The sequence below is a fragment of the Quercus suber genome, unplaced genomic scaffold, assembly GCF_002906115.3.
Source record: "Quercus suber isolate HL8 unplaced genomic scaffold, Cork oak 2.0 scaffold_113, whole genome shotgun sequence".
NCBI classification, from domain to species: Eukaryota; Viridiplantae; Streptophyta; class Magnoliopsida; order Fagales; family Fagaceae; genus Quercus; species Quercus suber.
This window is the reverse complement of record NW_027069578.1, coordinates 521,769-534,375: the sequence shown is the minus strand read 5'-3', so window position 1 is coordinate 534,375 and position 12,607 is coordinate 521,769. Positions and strand designations below refer to the sequence as shown.

At 35.2% G+C, this 12,607-nt stretch overlaps 1 protein-coding gene and 1 long non-coding RNA gene across 2 annotated transcripts; one reads left to right on the top strand and one right to left on the bottom strand.

The window, feature by feature from the left end:
• Window positions 1–4,809: 4,809 nt before the first annotated feature.
• On the bottom strand, window positions 4,810–7,657 carry LOC111996054 (uncharacterized). The gene is made up of 3 exons (XR_002881180.2): window positions 7,400–7,657; window positions 6,927–7,164; window positions 4,810–6,266 (listed from the first exon to the last, which is right to left on the bottom strand). It is a non-coding gene; the product is annotated as an uncharacterized LOC111996054 (long non-coding RNA).
• Window positions 7,658–7,907: 250 nt separating this feature from the next.
• On the top strand, window positions 7,908–10,529 carry LOC111996053 (cell division cycle protein 48 homolog). The gene has a single exon (XM_065775516.1). The coding sequence runs from the start codon at window positions 7,929–7,931 to the stop codon at window positions 10,374–10,376; it is 2,448 nt and encodes an 815-aa protein (XP_065631588.1). The 5' UTR covers window positions 7,908–7,928; the 3' UTR covers window positions 10,377–10,529.
• Window positions 10,530–12,607: the final 2,078 nt, after the last annotated feature.

The following is a 12,607-nucleotide window of genomic DNA, read 5'->3' as shown; positions in this document are numbered from 1 at the left end:
TTTTATGAAATATTTTTTAAAATGAATTGGAATTCTTGGATGTAGAGATTAAATGTTAATCTCATTTGGATATGATCCACAAGTCCTTGTTAGAATCATTTGATCAATTCATCTTGTTTTGAAAATAAATTCTTTTTATATTATCTGAATTGATGAGTGAGTTCTACGTAATGGAAGACATCCTAAAAGCTAAGGCTAGGATCAATATGATTTAATTCAAATTCTTAGCCTAAACCGAAAGGTAAGGATGGTAAGAAGAGAATTATAATACCAAACAGTTGGGCAAGCTAATTGCCCTAATAGTTGTCTAAAGGAAATTATACTCAAAAGTATGACCAAAGGAAAGTGTTTTTGGTTTGGTAAAGCTAAGCATTGTCCATGATTGTTTTCTAGATGAAAATTTACATGTTTTACTTTTAAAAAAGAAAGTTTTCGTCCTTTGGCATTGTATGTTTTGGCACTTATGTCTAGATCTTATTAATCTAAATGATATTCAAGATTGGTGAAAGATGGGGTTTTAGAACCATTATTTTATTATATTCCCAGTCTATGAATTTTATTTAGAGGATAATAAGATCTAAAGCTTCTTTATTGTAAAGGAATATAGTGTCAATGACTTCTTTAAGTCAGTGCATACATGAAGGAGGAATAAGACTCTTTTAGAAATAGTAAATTACATGATAAGTATTTCTATTTGCTTATTTCTTTTGGAGATATACTCTATTGATTGCTATACATTTTCTAAAGTTGATTTCAAAAGTTTGTTCCTAGGACATCTATCAAATCACGGATTGGGTGAAAACCTAGTATATGATACTTCCACTTTTGGAGATGTCAAGCGCTTGTGCTAGAAAGGAAGTCTAACAAGTTGAAATCAAAAAGTAGAAAAATGTATGTTTATGTTGGGTATCCAAAAGGAATCGCAAAGATTGTTTTGGTAGTCATAAAGAAGACAAGATGTTTTTAAAGTTCTTAATGATGACTATGTGAATAATTTTAAAACAAATCATAGACTGTTTTAGAAGAAAAATGTCAGAATTTGTAGTAGGACAACTATAAAATACATTTGGAAATGAGATGGTTGTATTAGATACACCACAAGACATTATTCTATAGATAACTATTACACTAGTACAACATCGTAGTGGGAGGACTACCAAATAAATTCATAGTTTTGGAATAAACTTTTGTAGTTATTCCACAAGGATATGAATTTGATCATCGGTCCTATATAAAGGCAATAGATGATATGAATATGGATTACTGGATCAAGGTTAAGTGAATAGAATTAGATTCCATTTAAAGTCTAGAACTTGTAGAGGCACTAATGGCATTAAGCCTATTGTTTTTAAATAGGTCTTCAAATAAATGAGATTGATAGATTTGAAGGTGCAAATCTTCAAAGTCAAGGCTACTGGTGAAAAGATTTATTCAAAAAGAAATTGTTCGATTATAAAAAGATTTTTTCACCAATAGTCAAGTTTAACTCTATCTAGTTTCTCTTATTCATTATATTTCATTTGAATGAAATATGACAATGGATATCAAGAAAGCTTCTTTTAGTAATAATCTTAAGGAGGACATCTATATGATATAACTAGACTTGTTCGTAGCAAAGAACCAGTAGTGTTTAGTATGCAAGTTGCTTAAAGTCTATTTATGGACTAAAGCAAGCATCTAATTCATAAAATATAAGCTTTAATCAAGCAATCAAATTGTTTGATTTTGATCAAGTATTTGAAGCCTTATGTGTGTAAAAGTTATATAGAATAATAAATTTCTTAATGTATGTCGATGACATTCTAATCATTTTGAATGATATAGAGTTTTTGTCACCAATAGAGTTTTTGTTGTCTAGTCCAGTTTGATTTCAAGAAAGCTTCTTTTAGTAGCAATCTTAAGGAAGACATCTATATGATGTAACTAGACTTGTTCATAGCAAAGAACCAGTAGTGTTTAGTATGCAAGTTGCTTAAAGTCCATTTATGGACTAAAGCAAGCATCTAATTCATAAAATATCAGCTTTAATCAAGCAATCAAATTGTTTGATTTTGATCAAGTATTTGAAGCCTTATGTGTGTAAAAGTTATATAGAATAATAAATTTCTTAATGTATGTCGATAACATTCTAATCATTTAGAATGATATAGAGTTTTTGTCATCAATAAAGTTTTTGTTGTCTAGTCCAGTTTGATATAAAGTACTTGAGAAAGACTAGTCACATTCTAAGAATTAAACTTTGTTAAAATTTAGGAATTAGGATGCTGGGTCTATCTCAAACTGCTTAAATAGATTAGATTCTAGCTAAGTATAGCATGTATTACTTCAAGAAAGGATTCTTTCCTTTTAAGTTTGAAGTTCTTTTATATAGGACTGTAGTCCTAAGACATATAAAAGGAAGAGCATATTAAGATGGTTCCTTATACCATATCAAAAGGAAGTCTTTACACCATGCTATATACTAAGCTAAATATCTATTTTGTGGTGGGCATGGTAAGCAAATATCAATTGAATCAAAGATAACTTGATTTAGTAGGAGTAAAGCATATACTCAAATATCTTAGGAGAATGAGGGATTATATGCATGTCCACCAAATTGAGGTTTTGATGGTTATTAGATGCACAAATACTGACTTGTATTTTGATTGTGATTCATGAAGTTGGACTTCAAGATATGTGTTCATCATAGGTAGTGAAGATACACGTTAAGCGTAAGTATCATCTCATTAGAGAAATATAAGTACGTGAAAAGTAGTAGTAGAAAAGATAATTTATGCAATAAATTTTGCCAAAACTTGTTTCCAAGCCTTGCCTTAGAGTGACTATGAATTACTCTAAAGGGAGACAAGTGTCGAATATATGGTAAATTGTCTTTGAGGGCAAGTGGGAGATTGTTGGGATTTGTGCCCTAAAATCCAATTTATTGGCATGTTATAAATAATTAGATTGTTTAATTATATCAGACTATTTATAAATGAATTAATGGGACATTATCTTAGTCCATGAGATGCATAGTATGTGATTTATGTGATTTAGTCACAAAAGATATAAATCACAAGTTCTTTATAAACTCAGAATTTTAGTTCGTAGTCGGTGATGAAATTGGGCATTTCATCTGCGAAAATTATAACATATCAACTAAGATAATTTGTCTTGATCATGGAAGTAGAGACTTCTAGTTGATATGTTGATATGTTTTAAGAGTTAAGACATATTGAACTGGACCGCTGTGAGATTTATTATTCTCCTAACGACTGTCAAATGAATAATAAATCTCACGACTTCTATTTACATCAACTCTAAATCCTGAGAGAATAATAGACCTAATCATGAGATGTAAGTTGCTTTGATATATCAGGAGTGAGATCTATAAATTACGGTCAAAACCTCAATATGTTGGGCAACCGCATTAAGTATTGATGGAACATATATTCTCAAGATGGAATTCATAATCTCTTAATGGAGATATAAAATATTCCCTTGAGATAAGTTTAATGGGTTTAGTTATTCAGAGTGTTAGGTCCAACCACTTTAGTAAAGAGTTACTAAAGTATATATCTATGAAATTAGATTTTATAAATATATGATGAATAACATAAATGATTAAACCGGGTACTCAAGGATTAAGATGTAGTAATCTTCAAAGTGGCAGTCTATATTCATGACTTTGTATTACTACGAATATTTTAATGAAGGGGTTGTATGTATAATAAAGTTTTAGGATATAATTTATTAATAAGACCTAGAGTGCAATTATATTTTTATAGTGGTATTGAATATAATTAATGGTAACTTTGGACTTGTTAAAAGTTGACAGAAAAGCCCAGGGCTCATTGGAGCTAGTATCTTATTGGTCCCTATTGGTCCCACTCCAAGCCACACATTATAGCCTAATTGGAATGGCCTAAAAGACTAGCCCAATTAGATAATCAGTTATATATAAGGAGAGAAACATACAGAATTATGTGAGAGTGGTTTTCATTTAGATCACATAAGGAATGCAATGATGTATGTAAGTGTTAGACACTCTTTTATTCTCTCCTTGGAAACTAATTGAGAGACCACACTTCTTGGGCATTAAGTGGAATTGGAGTGAAGATTAAAAGTTTTCCCAAGTATTCTCAAGTTTGGTTTTGATTTTCACTACACTAAGGTATGATTTTTATTCTTTATTCTAGAATTCATGGTTACATGTTATCTTTCATGATTGAAGTAGATTCGAATGTTGTTGCTTCCGCTGTGTGTTTTGTATGAGATACAAAACTAGATTTTCCAATACTGTAAAATGCCAATTGGTCTCCAAATTAAGGTACGCATGCAAGAAATTTTGAACAGTGTGCCTGTACACAAGCCACCCTTCTCAAGCACCACTTAAGTGTGGTCAGCACAGGGTTATAGAACTTTTAAAAGCTCTGCGGAGTCTGCACAACAGTTCACCTTTGAGGCATATGCCCTAAACCTAAATATGCGGGCAAGAAAATTCATGAAATCAGCTTTGCTGCCCACCAATAATTTTATTTTCATAATCAAAATAATATATCACCCAACAGAATATGAAAAATTCATTAAATTTATAAACACATTGACTATTTATGAGTCATAATCCCAACATTTACAGTGCTTTTACAGAAGAAACTCATGATCATAACCAATTCATTTGATAGTTCTAAAGGATGGTCCAGATAATGTTTCAAGGAGTGCTAGACAAACTTTTTCTAATAAATACCATAAAATATGACACATTCTTTTATAAAATATTAGTTACATGAACATGTTAATGATAAGAGACACTCCATCAAATTACAACGCTTGTATGTTAAAAAAGTATTATTCATTAGATAAATGAATATGCTTCCGAAGTCAAAGAGATGGCATGTGTCAATACATAGATGAGTAAATATCCAATGGTCATGGGGAATATATACAATCTCTTTTCTTTTTTCTCTATTCTAGTATGAACATAAAACTTGCAACAATAAATCCAAATCCAAATCCAAATTGAAAAAATTCAGCCCCCAACCCTCAATATCTATTTTGCCAATTATCCAAGGACATGGAAATCCAAGTCCAACAATTATCAACTTGTCATATTAGTTTGAGAATCAGAAACTCTATTTGATTATCTCTATATAGATGATCAAATGTAGTGAATCAAAATGGCAAAACCATCGAATGAATGTTCTTCATCAAGTTGGCAACATTCCTAGGGATGCTTCATTTTCTTTGACAGCTGCAGAACGTTTTTCTCCCCATTTCATTCGCACACTAACAAGAATGAAAGCTTTACCTGCTATTACAATTAGTAGAAAAATAAAGATTGCAAAATACTTCATGTTTATTGACATTAAAATGATTAGATGCTTATCAGTCAAATATCCTTCACTAAGTCCATCAGTGAGGGTGCCGGTGTTTGTATGCGTGACTGTCTTAAGAAGCAAATCACACTTCAAAACTGTGCATGTCTTGCAAGAAGCAAATCACAATATCCTTAGCCAGTAAATGCACGCTTTTAGCAAAGAAGTAATAAACTTCAAAGAATTTTAGGATTATAAAGAATAGAAAATCCATAGATCAAGATCACTTACTAACTCATAAAAATCAATTTCAGATCTATCTTTCAGGCATAAGAAATTTGCTTATCAGCTCGACTAGCAACAACTCAGAAGAATTCCCACACTTTCCTTCAATCCCAAAATCGCACCAACCACTCATGCATTCCATGTCCTCTCAACTGGAACACATCCATGAATCACCATCTCATCAACAATGTGAAAAGCCTTGTGTATGTCTCCTCTCTTACAGAAACACTCCACCAGAGAATCAAAAGTGCCAGTATTAATTGAGATAACCCTAGTCAGCATACTAATGTACAACTGAAAAGCCCAGTTTGGATCACCATTGGTACAAAGGCCTTGTGACACCATACTATAAATCCTAACATGAAGGCTCCACGTTAATCGTTTTGGTGAGAGTTCACAAAGGACCATCTCATCAAGGAAGTTTGCGGATTCTTGGAACTTCTCACATAAGCCATTAATAATTTTTGCATACCGCCCCTGCATCTGGTTTCAATCCCTGGAGCTTCATCCTGTTAAGAATCTCAGAGCTTCCCTAAGCTTTCCTTCTTTAAAGAGTTCATGAATTTAAGTACTATAATTTATCGTGTTTGGCCACTGGCATTTGCTTATTATCATCTCCAAACCTTCCCTCGCTTGTGAAGAATGCCCACCCTTGCAAAAACCATCCGTTAAAGCACTATCATCCATCTACAACACAAGATCAAGAAAATTACTAATTAACGGTAAAACAAATGTATAATTATTTACCCAAAAGTCAGCAACCAAAACTTTTTTAAAGAAAAAGATAAATAACAACATAAGAATAGTATCTAATAGTCATACTTTGTCGTTTTTAATATCCAGCGATAAACTTCTAAGGCAAACTAAATAGAAACAGAAGCAGCGTGGCAAGTCCGTATGTTTAGAGTCAATTAGCAACTGTTACAGTCCTAAACAAAGAAGCAGCAAACGCCAAGAAGAATAAATGATGTAGGAACTGCAGAAGCTGAAGGTGGCAGCACGAGCAAGAAAGAGTAAAAATAACCATCTAGGTCCAGAATAGTGAATTCGAGAAATGGCAAAGGTGGAAGCAAAATCAGTAGATCACATCAACCCCAAAACAAAGTTTTATTAGGTAGCACCGTAGCACATTCTACTATGATACCAAGAAACTTGCTACAGAAACTGACCACTTTATTGCAACAACAATAGGAGAAGGATACTAGGATAGTTTGTAGTAAGTACACTTTAACAGAATAAAAATAAGTAGCTTAAAATTAAATTGAAGATAAAGTTGTCTAATATATTGATATGAACCAATAAAGTTGTCTAAAATATTAATTTGAACATTCACAACATTTTGCTCACCATCCAAAAACGCAATCTTTTGTCTTCTCCTTGCCTTGTCTCTCCTTACTGACCATGGTGAAGTCAAAGGTCTTCTTTGCACATGACCAGAAATTCCATTTGACTCTCTCAAATTTCTGAGTTTCTTAGCCTTTCTTATCTTGCCGTTCATGATCTCAACAATCATACTTTCTACATATCCTTTGGATGAACATATGCCACCCAGCATTCAATACCATAAACAGTCAAATTATAGAATCTGAGAAAAAGAAGTACAATATTCGGCATTACTAATATTAGGGTCAAAACTCAATACAAATTCTCATACACAATCCCACAAGAATACACAAAGCTAGAAACTTTGAACTTGGTAATTTACACCACTAAAATAACAAAACCCCAGATAAAGCAGCATAGCTTGTACTTGAACCAAATGTAATTGAAAAGGCAATCAATATGAATTATGGGAGACCAAATATGAAAGAGGAAATTACCTTCAGGCTTCAGGGGTAGTTTGACATGGCTCTGGGTTTTGGGGCTCCGTTATATTTAAATTCCTTGATGTGGATTGCCATTTCAACACAACACAAAGGCCCCTGATTGAATCCCCATGTATATGTAATTTTGTGAAATTTTAGGCATGTTTGGCACTGCCACGTGCTATCCATTGTTTAGCGTTACGGCTACGGAAAAACAAAACCAAAAATAAAAACAAAAAACAAAAACAAAAAGTAAAAAGTAAATAAATAATAATAATGATAGTAATTCATAAATCTCAAGGAACCGACTTTGATTTTCAAAAAAAAAAAAGAAAAAGAAAGAAACCGACTTTGATTTTCAAAAAAAGGAAACCGACTTTGATGAAAAATCCGAATCCTCATAGGAGTATAGGACTGGATTAAAGAAAAAAAATTTATAAATACCCCCACACCTCTAGACTTGTAGTCTATACTCTGCTTTGCTTTGCTTCTTTACTTCTTATTCTGTTCTGTTTCTTTTCAATTTGTTTCTTTTTGGTAGTCCATGGCTGAGCAAGCATCAACATCATCCATGGATTCCCGAAAAAGAAAGAGAGACAGCGATCCCAACCCCAACAACAACAACAAGAGGGCTCCCAATAGGCTTGTGGTGGACGAACCCATCAACCACGATGACAACTCTGTCGTCATTCTACACCCTGATACCATGGAAACTCTCAACTTGTTTTATGGTGACGCTGTCCTGATCAAGGGCAAGATGAGGCGAAACACTGTCTGCATTGTGCTCGCCAGCGACGGGAGCGCTTCTGAGGATAATAACAAGTTCAAGATTTTGATGAACAAGGTGGTGAGGTCCAACCTCAGAGTCAAGCTTGGTGATGTTGTTTCGGTTCATCAATGTCCCGATATTAAGTTCGGCAAGAAAGTTCACGTTCTTCCTCTTGATGACACAATCGAAGGGCTTACTGGGAATCTATTTGATGCCTATTTGAAGCCATATTTCATGGACTCGTATAGGCCTGTGAAGAAAGGTGATCTTTTTCTTGTCAGAGGTGGTATGAGGAGTGTTGAGTTTAAGGTTATGGAGACTGATCCTGGAGAGTATTGTGTGGCTGCGCCTGACACTGAAGTTTTTTGTGAAGGAGAGGCTGTGAGGAGAGAAGATGAGGAAAGATTGGATGAGATTGGCTATGATGATATTGGTGGTGTTAGGAAGCAACTTGCTCAGATTCGTGAGTTGGTGGAATTGCCTTTAAGGCATCCACAACTTTTCAAGACTATTGGAGTGAAGCCACCTAAGGGAATCCTGCTGTATGGGCCTCCTGGTACTGGCAAGACACTCATAGCAAAGGCTATTGCTAATGAAACTGGAGCTTTCTTTTTCTGTATCAATGGCCCGGAGATTATGAGCAAGATGGCTGGTGAGAGTGAGAGCAATCTGAGGAAAGCTTTTGCTGATGCAGAGAAGAATGCCCCTTCCATTATATTCATCGATGAGATTGACTCTATTGCTCCCAAGCGTGAAAAGACGGGTGGAGAGGTAGAGAGGAGAATTGTTTCACAGCTTTTGACATTGATGGATGGTGTGAATTCCCGAGCACATGTTATTGTTATTGGAGCTACAAACAGGCCTAATAGTATTGACTCTGCTTTGAGAAGGTTTGGGAGGTTTGATAAAGAGATTGATATTGGTGTTCCAGATGAAGTTGGGCGTCTTGAGGTTCTTCAGATCCATACCAAGAAGATGAAGCTCTCTGAAGATGTGAACTTGGAAAGAGTGGCCAAGGAAACTCATGGTCATGTCGGTGCTGATCTTGCGGCTCTTTGCACTGAAGCTGCATTACAATGTATTAGAGAAAAAATGGATGTTATTGACATGGAAGATGAAACCATTGATGCTGAGGTTCTAAACTCCATGGCTGTCACGAACGATCATTTTATTGCTGCCCTCGGAACCAGCACTGCTTCTGCATTGCGTGAAACTGTTGTGGAAGTACCCAATGTTGGCTGGGAAGACATTGGTGGACTTGAGGGCGTGAAGAGGGAGCTTCAAGAGACAGTTCAATATCCGGTAGAGCATCCTGAAAAGTTTGAGAAGTTTGGAATGTCTCCCTCTAGAGGAGTTCTTTTCTATGGTCCTCCTGGTTGTGGAAAAACCCTTCTGGCTAAGGCTATTGCTAATAAATGTCAGGCTAACTTCATTAGCATCAAGGGTCCTGAGCTACTCACAATGTGGTTTGGAGAGAGTGAGGCCAATGTTAGGGATGTTTTCGACAAGGCTCGCCAGTCTGCACCTTGTGTATTGTTTTTTGATGAACTTGACTCAATTGCTATTCAAAGGGGAAGTAGCATTGGAGATGCAGGTGGTGCTGCTGATAGAGTATTGAACCAGCTCTTAACTGAGATGGACGGATTATCTGCCAAAAAAACTATCTTTGTCATTGGAGCTACCAATAGGCCTGATATAATTGACCCAGCTCTTCTAAGACCCGGCCGTCTTGATCAGCTGATCTATATTCCTCTGCCTGATGAGAGTTCAAGACTTCAGATTTTTAAAGCTTGTCTGAGGAAATCACCTGTGTCAAAAGATGTTGATCTTACAGCTCTTGCCAAGCTTACTGCAGGCTTTAGTGGGGCTGATATCACGGAAATATGCCAGAGAGCTTGCAAATATGCTATTAGAGAGGACATTCAGAAGGATATTGAGAGGGAAAAGAGGGAAAAAATTGTTGCTATGGCAGAGGATTCTACAACAGATGAAATTGAAGTGGCTGAGATAAAGGCAGCTCACTTTGAGGAGTCATTGAAGTTTGCAAGGAGGAGTGTGAGTGATGCTGACATCCGCAAGTACCAAGCTTTTGCTCAAACCTTGCAGCAATCCAGGGGCTTTGGGTCTGATTTTAAGTTTGCTGAGGCAGGACACACACCCCATGGTTCAAATCTATTTGCATCTTCAGCTGATGGGATTGAAGATGCTGACCTTTATGATTAGCTTCATAATAATGTTTTATTTTCAATGTATTTAGGATTTTTCCATTAAGGGAATCACAACCGTACAATTTTTGTAGCCATAAAAGGTTTTAATATGATAGGATTTTAGATTTTTAGTTTCTCTAATCTCTAGCATCTTACTCTCTGTAATGGACTGGAGCTATGACAATGTCTGGCAATGTCAAACTTTTTAATTTTTCATAGTATTATTATTATTATTATTATTATTATATTATTTTGATATGTACCTTAGATTTTTTTTTTTTTTTTTTGAGAAGAAGGTACCTTAGAATTTGAACATATGGCATTAGTTTATGGTAATTGCTTTTACCATTAAGCTAGAAGGCCCATCAATATTTTTGTGTAGCTAGGATTCAAACCACAAATTTTTTATTCGATCATAGGAGACTTTATCAATTGTTACAACGAAATCATAATTTTCATAATATGGTTGGTATTTTTGAATTTTGAAGTTTCCAACAAAAAATCAAGTAACTCTATATATTTATTAATAAACCACGAGTCAATACTTCATATAAGAGTGTTTCGGTTTGGTGGAAAACCAAATGGTTTTGGAATAATAATCAAATTGCTTCATAGAAATGAATGTCTACACGTTACCTTAAAACGGAATGGGATCTAACTTTTTTTTCACCGTTAATCATATCAAGACTAATGAGGGACAAGGTGGAGGAGTTAGGGCTATGCAAGGTGGAGTGGTTAGGGAAATGCAAAGAACTTGTTGGGGGGGTGGTGTGGGGTTGTTGAACCAATGCTAGATGAATAATGAGGGACAAGGTGGAGTAGTTAGGGCTGAGCAAAAACCTGCATAAAACGACCTTTCTTCCCGGCCTAATTCTACTAAAGGGATTTGAGCGGGGTCAAGTTCGAGTCTCGCGCTAAGGCCTTTTCAAGTTTTGGGTTGGTCTCAAGTTTAACCTGACCCGCCTGATCCTAATTTTTTTTTTCTCCTATTATAATTTTTTTTTTTTTTAATTCTTGGACAATTTATAACTTACCCATTTGTAATTTAGCCGAAATTTAAATTGTTTACCTATGATTTGAAAATTGGCACTCTACTTACCTAAGCTATGCTCTATTAGGGTTCATAACTCACCTCCTTACTTCTCCGCTACAAACATGAAAATATAACAAAATCATAGAAAAGAAGATCAAAAGATGGTATTTGTAAAAATTTCTAAAATTTTGGCTCAAGAACTTCAATAGAACTTAGATTACTCTAACAATTATGAGCTATATACATTTAAGATGTAAAACAAAAAAGAGACCATTTGTATACATGATCACCTATAGCAAGATCAAGAAAAATTAAAAAGAAGACAATCAAGTTGTGATGACTGTCAAAGGTTTTCATTTGAATGGGATAATCAGTAGTGGCCTTATATGAACCCAATCTCTCAATACCAGCGTTTTTCACAATAGCAGCATAATGGTCCATTTGGATTAAAAGGGAATGAGGGGGAGTAAAGTAAAGTAGAGTAGATTTAGCCCAAAATTAACCTATTTTTATCCAACTCTACTCTACCCCCCTCATTGTAAATAACCATTACAACCACAAACATTACTTGAACCAAAAGCACTAAATCTAGAATTGCCACAGCCCTTAAACAATCCCGATGTTGAAAATTCCCAATTTTGGAAAACCCCAGTTTTCAAAGGAAAGCAACATACTAACCAAAAATAAAAAATCTTAGTACCATGAACATTACCCTCCCCCCCCCCCCCCCCCAAAAAAAACCCTTTGCCTTCTTAACAACCACCTTGTCGCCGCCACAAGGTGACCTTGACCTTTGCAACCAACAACCACTTTAGTCAACAAAATCAACCACCAACGAACAACCACTTCCAAGTCCCACAAAGCCCTCACAATCAAATCCCCCAATCTCAAACCCCTGGGTTTGAATCATGGTAGACTAGATTGGAGAGTGGGATAAAGAGAGAAATCTAGTCATGGGCTTGAATCGTGGTATGCCAGTCGTGGGTTTGGTGGTGCAGTGGCGGCCCTAGTTGGTGATTAACTGATTATATCTTGATAATCAGTGTTGGTGGAGCACAGCCGTGGGTTTGGACTCCAGATTGTGTAAGATGGAACGAAGAGAGAGACATGTGACTTCTTTTTTCCTTTTTGCTGAATACCAAAAGTTGCTCTAAAAGTGGTTGATTTTATGGTGCAAATCGATGTTTGAGTGACTTTTGTATCTATTGAAGTTC